This window comes from Gavialis gangeticus, unplaced genomic scaffold (assembly GCF_001723915.1).
Source record: "Gavialis gangeticus isolate Ggan-Ray unplaced genomic scaffold, GavGan_comp1, whole genome shotgun sequence".
In the NCBI taxonomy this organism is placed as follows: domain Eukaryota; kingdom Metazoa; phylum Chordata; order Crocodylia; family Gavialidae; genus Gavialis; species Gavialis gangeticus.
The window spans coordinates 103,142,082-103,148,639 of record NW_017728992.1 but is presented as its reverse complement, the minus strand read 5'-3'; the positions used below and the strand labels follow the sequence as shown (position 1 = coordinate 103,148,639).

At 41.1% G+C, this 6,558-nt stretch overlaps 1 protein-coding gene across 1 annotated transcript in view; it reads right to left on the bottom strand.

The window, feature by feature from the left end:
* The window catches only part of PSMA8 (proteasome subunit alpha 8), a gene marked incomplete at its 5' end in the record, with an annotated part of 22,235 nt that overhangs the window by 14,050 nt on the left and 1,627 nt on the right, over positions 1–6,558 (bottom strand). Inside the window, 3 exons of the mRNA XM_019518885.1 lie at positions 187–309; positions 1,338–1,462; positions 4,558–4,684. Of these exons, the coding sequence (XP_019374430.1) occupies positions 187–309; positions 1,338–1,462; positions 4,558–4,684 (375 nt within the window). The remainder of the gene's footprint in view (positions 1–186; positions 310–1,337; positions 1,463–4,557; positions 4,685–6,558) is intronic.

Genomic DNA, 6,558 nt, shown 5'->3' with positions numbered 1-6,558 from the left:
CCCTCCTGAAATCTAGGGCTGCTGCCTTGCTGCAGGCCTTTGCCACCTTGCGCTGGATGGTGGGTTCCAGCAGGCGATGATCACTGTCGCCCAGGTGGTCGAGCACCCGCAGCCATTTATAACAGTATAATTCTATAACAGTAACATTTTATAACAGTATAATTTATTAACTGAGCTGCAGCTTACCTTCCAAGAATGATATGTGCCAGATGGATCTGTTTGGTACAGTCTGGGACTACCATCATCATCAAAGCCCACAATCAAGGCAGAAATACCAAAGGGTCTACGTCCATTGCTCTGTGTGTAACGCTAAGAACAAACTGCACAGTTTTAACGTTCTAGATACCGAAAATATTATCTGTGCGATTCATGTGAAACCAAATGTTGAAAAGGTTCTGAACAACAACAATTAAATCTATATTTGGTCATTATTGATCTGCCATTAGAAAAATGCAATTCCTAGTATTTGGGATTACTAAATAATCAACATTTTCTACATTTGCATAACCCTACTGATGTTGTCCAGAAATAACTAATAGTAAATTTTGACTTTTAGTGAGACCCTAAGTAATGTAGATGTTTAATAGACAATAGGAATTATAAACTAATCAGCTTACTTTTTAATATTTTTACTTAAAGCCACTACAGACATGGAGTGGCCACAACCCAACAGATTTGATTGATTATATAGCTCATAGCTGTTCCATTAAACTTTAAAAGGGTATTCTGAAATTGAGGCTCTATGTTTATAAATTTCACCCTCAGTTCAGCCTTTCACACTACTGATTTTAAAAATTTTATTAAAAAGGAGCTTTTAACTTAATTTTCTTTATATAATAATGCTGTTCTCTGTCTTTGTTTTAGGAATGATCATAGAGTCCTGGTCCTCCACACCCACTAGAAAACACTAGAGGGCAATACTAAGTGGACAATAATAAAAATCATACAGCACCAGCATGAGGTCAGATTACAAGCTACAGATGGATACACATCTCTCTCCCCATCACACTACACTTGTCCATTATTATTTCTAAACAAAGCAGGAAAGCTCTTGTCTATTCCCTTAACATGTGAAAGTAGGAAGGGAAAGACATCTGCAGATACTCCCCAGAAGAGCTAAAAATTACTATCATTGTTTCTTACAAATATTATTTATTCTTTAGAAGTCCTGTGCTAGAAAATTTGGCCTATTTCCCTTCTTTACTGGTAATGTGACACATTTCCTACTTCTGCTCTTGTGTAATAGATTTCTGGATGCAGCTTTTTTGTTTTTTAAACGTGTTACCTGAAGTGTTACCTAAATGTCTTAATAGATAACATAACTCCAAGGTGCTCACCTGCTTTAGAGTTGCTATATAGCGTGTTATATACTCTACTGTGACTGGATCCTCGACAGTAAGCTTATGGCTTTGACACTCCACACGGGCTCTATTAATTACTATTCTGGCATCAGCAGTCAGACCTGAATAATTATAATTATGAAACATGTCATAAAAGGTGTTTTCGTTATCAAACAAAGACTTTGTTATTCAAGAAGCAAAATACTGTTATGAAAAAGAGAACATTTTGTTTTATGAGAAACAATTTGCTCAGAAATGGAGCATAGAGAGATAAAAAGCATCTACTCTAAACTGAATATAGAAGTAACACAAATTAGTTCACCTCAGAAAACAGTATTTAAAGTAAAACTTCAGGATATACAAACTTTTAATTCAAGAAATATGGATTTAATGGACACTTGCATTAATTGTGAAAAGAAACTAAGGAACTTCAAAGGAGGCTCCTGGCAACTTGAAATTTCAGTTTAAAAAGTGTTGAAAATCAGTTTCTAAGTCTCCTGCCAATTTTTACTATCCTGTTACCTTTTCCTTGTGTTCTTTTCCTCCCCTCTTACTTTGTGACTTACACAAAATAAAAATTATTATACAAGAAAAATTAAAAATGACCATACGCTAAGTGTGGCCAAAGTCAAAGTAAACAAATAGGAAAGGAGAAAAAATGGAAAAATATTTTTCACAAATTTGTGAAGAATACCCTCTTCAGTGTTTTCTTTAGAGTTCTGAAAATAGTTTGCTTTTTACTGCTTATTTAAATTAACTGTATATCTTTAATTCAGCATCGGATGAAGTTGGATGTAGCCTAATTTGTTCATGCCCCTCTGAACAAATTAGACTATAAGGTGCCACCCTGCTCTGCCTTCCACCTAACTTCAGTTTAACATGGCTACCTGACTCTCTCTAATTATCAAAGGTGGGATGACAACCAAAGTATATTATACCTTCTCCCAAAGTAAGATACACTCTTCAAAATCTTTCCATTTTCACAGTCGATAATGTAATTCAGATGCTTAAAACACATAAGAGTTTGTAGGTTGAGAACTTAATATTGCACTTAATTTTATGAAAGGGATGGCATGATACGAAAGGGAGTTCTTGGTTCAACAAAAAAATGCTTGTGGTATGTAGAATCAATAATATGTAATCCCCAGATTGGTTTATACAGGTAACTCTCTTTTAGCAAGGAAGGTGTCTGGTAATTCCATGGGCTTTTGTCGGTCACCTACAGTGGTCAGGAAGGAGTTTTTCCCCTATTCATGAAACCTACTGAAGGTTGCCTTCCTCTGAGATGTTGATTAAAACTAAGACAGGATTTTTCACTGGAGTGTGCTAACATTTGTACCAGTACTTAGAACATTCATAGGGTCCCTGGCTCTTCTACTCAGGGTCATATCAATTGCCAAATTTGAAGTGAGGAATGAATTTTTCCCCTACATCAGATTGGTAAAGAACTGCGGGTGCTTTTGCCTTCTTCTGCAGTAGGGGGCAGGATCTTCTCAGCATATGCAAACCAACTAATTAATACTGGAAGTAGCCTCATTTCCCAGGCTTTTACCACGCTGATTGCCATGACAGCAGTTTATGGCACTTTCTTCCCCACTCCCAAAGCATAATTCCAGAGGTGGATCCAGTGAAGTAAAGTTGTACATATGCACTTTTCTAGCCCTGTACTCTCTCTCCCATTCTCATACTGTATTTCAAATACTATCCAAACTTCTTTTGAAAGGGGTGAGGGCATTATGTATGGGACCACAAGAAAAGGTCAAGCAAGAGTCATTCAGAGTTTTTTGACTAAAATGTTTCCCATAATCCTCCAGTGATTTTTGGTTACGACATTCAAACCTGGCAGAAGAGAGGGCAGGATGGCCCTTTCAAGACTAACTGGTTCAGAGAGGCATAAGCATTTGTAGGTTGCAAACTATTTCTTCAGAGGAAGTAGGCTGTCACCCATGAAAGTGTGCCCATCTGACTTTGTGGAGCCTCTCCCATGCGGCCCTGGAGCACGAGCTAGGAGTCTGCTGCGGAGACGACCCCTGCTGTCGTGATGCAGGGTCGCGTTCTCCCGAAGGATACCCCGATACTCGCCTGCCACGTTTTGAGTGTTACGTTCAGTAGCAGAGTTCTCTTCTGTCATGGGGAACACACCAGGCGTTGTCACTAGTGCGTGTTCGTAGGAGTCCACCTCTCCTACACCCCGGCCATGAGCCAGCCCATTGGGACTGCCAAATGATGGAGAATTCGGCTCCACTTCGATGTGGTGTCCCACTCCCTCTCTGGTCACAACAACCTTTCTCCCTGCTGCCCGGATGTGGTTGGAGTGGTGAGATGACCTCAATGATGGGTCTAGCCTAGCCACGTTGGGATCTTCTGAGCGGCCCTGGCCCACTCAGCCCTCGATGTCTGTCCTTTGGACTTTTCTCTGGCCCCGGGGCTTTAAGGTAAACTGAAATATAAATAAAGAACCAAAACTCCAGGGAGGGTCCTCCGCCCCCTCCCCAATCATGCATCCTGCGTTTGCTGGCTTCACCATACCTTGGCATCCTCCTTCGGACCAACTCCCTCGCCATCCAGGGTGGTGTGGCTCTTTAAATCAGGCCCTGGACCCTCCTGCTTCGTCTCTCTCTGACCCCTCCTTGCTGGCATCAGGAGGTCTCCATCTGGCCCAGGGGATGGTCCCGCATCTATCTCTCTGCTGCATACCACCTGCTGATTTCTCACCGCCAGCTTTTATCCCTGCAGTGTTCTTTGATGGTGTCATCAGGCTGCACCAGCCCAGCCAGAGAGAAAAGCGGCTGATAAACCACATGGGCGCTCCGCCCCTCTGTGGCTTGCCTGGCCCAGCTGTGCCTGAGGGAGGTAAATTCGCCCTGTTCTCGGGGCTTTTCTTCTCGTTGTGGCGGGTTGTTCCTGCCATGTGTCATGCCGTGGGAGGGGTCTCCTGCCCCTTTCTTATCGTCCCCCGGGACAGAAAGCATATACTTCTCTGAGCCAGTTAGTCTCTAAGGTGTCAATCTATCCTGCCTTCTGCCTATCTTCAGGCTAATGCGATTAACTACCTCTTTCTACATTCAAACCTGTGATGAAGAACTGAAGGTCTCTGTACGCTTTTACCAATCTCCTGAACCATCCTGCCCATGTACACACAAGTCTTTAAAGGCATTTACACAGCCTACATCTGCAATAAGATGTTCCACAGAACAAAATCACTTCCAAGCGATACCTGCAAAAGCCATGCAGACGTGATCATCAAGCGCACATATCTTTCTTACAGTTCTTTCTTCCTGAAGCTTGGCAACAGACTTTTTCTCTACCCCCAAGACAACTATGTCCAGCCCTCGAATCCCAACCTGTTAAACCACAAAAAAAATAATTGTTAAATAGAACATAGAAAATTGAGTCATCGTTCATAACATAATAAGATATCACGATACTTGCTTTTTTTACATTTAGGTTCCAAGCTGTAAGAATACAGTTACCTATGTGCCTAAATCTACAACTCTGACAAGGTCAAAGACTGTTATATGGACTGGGACACCTCCCAACTAGTAGGCATCTAAGAAGGGAAGATAGTATGATGGGGCTAATGTCACAGTGAGAAGCTATGGAGGTTACATTGTTATGATGTTAGTACTGCAATAGCACTAGCACTACTCACTCATTGACCACGGTTCCATGGTCCCTCCCCAAAAGCTTGCAAGTACATACGGTGGATAATAAGTGGTTGTTTCCAAGCAGTAATGCTGGTTAACGTCATAGGGAGTGGTTTCAGCACACCAGCTGCCCAACTGTTCCCATCCTTGTTGAAGGAAGACAATGACATACTTTGGGATGCTTATGAGAAACTCCTCCTATGTGTTAAAGGCAGATGAGGAGAAAGTGCTATTATGTTTGCTTAAAAGGTCACCGATAGGAGAAAAGGCTGGCTCTGGTGCAGAGGAGAGAGGGTGTCTACTAGAAGATAAAAGTTTTGTTGCTATCTTCATGTTATTGTTCTTTCTGACTTGGTATTTTCTCCCCACTCTTAGTAGGACCTTTTTCCTGGATGACAGAAATTAGTGAAGGCTAAAAAGAAGAGGAAGCTTCTGCTAAGCACTTTGGCAGGCTTCAAACCATGATGAAGGGGAGAATGAATTGAAGAGAAAGAAGAGAGTGCTGAGCAAACAACACAAGGAGGCTGGGGATTCCAGGAGATTTAGAGAATACATGGACAGCTTCTCTCCTCTTCTCCAAGACAGAGTTGCTAAGTAAAAATCTATCACACCCATGAGCAGAAAATGGAAACAGAAAAGAAATAAAGCTTTCTTTCACTGTTGAGAAGGTAGGGAGAGAGCAGAAAGACAGCTGAACTGAGCTGCCTTTTTCCTAGATGCAAGTGTGCTTCTCCCCTAGCGTCCAGGAAAACAGGGAACCTTGCAGTGAAAAGTGATCCCGACCTCTTGTCCCTTACATTCACAATTTAGTGACAAGCCTTCTACTATCATCCCCTACTACTATGACACACCTAAAGTTAAGACTGTAATGTGTGTAGCCAGTGACACGTTTTTCCCAATATTTTCTATGACATTTTGGTATAAATGCATTTCAGATACAGGAAGAGTCAAACGTTATGGTATAAAATGAAATTTTGGAAAGTTTAAGAAAGATATACGCTCAGGATATTACCCCTCCACTGTATATCCAAACAGTACAATTATCTTACCTTCTAAAAATCCTGAAAACATATTTAGCAACCAATTTGGAACCAAGAAAGCTTTCCAAGCCATTTTAATGAGGTCAGAAAGGTTTTCTGTAGGTAGTTTATCATGCTAGTTACTTCATCTCCCATTTGCATTTTGTATTCTGCCTAGGCCCCTGTCCTGCAAAGTCCTCCACAGACAGACCCCTGCAACCATGTCAGTGAAATCAAGAGGACTTACTTGGGTATAAAGATTTGCAGCATCAAATCCTTATTTTTCCCCGATTTTCTAAAGATTGGGAGAGCATACCATCTATTTCAAAACAAAATTTTTTTTCTTGCTTGAGTCACAGGAAGGTATTCTCCTACAAATTTATGCTAATTGTTAAACTGCAGGTGTGGTCAGAAAAGTGACTGAGAGAGGCAACCTCTCTGTCACATTTATTTCTACTATAGATCAGCGGTTCCCAAACTCTGACACATTGTGTACCACCAATTTAAAATAATATAACCTTAAGTACCACCAGCAAATTTTTGTCATATAAA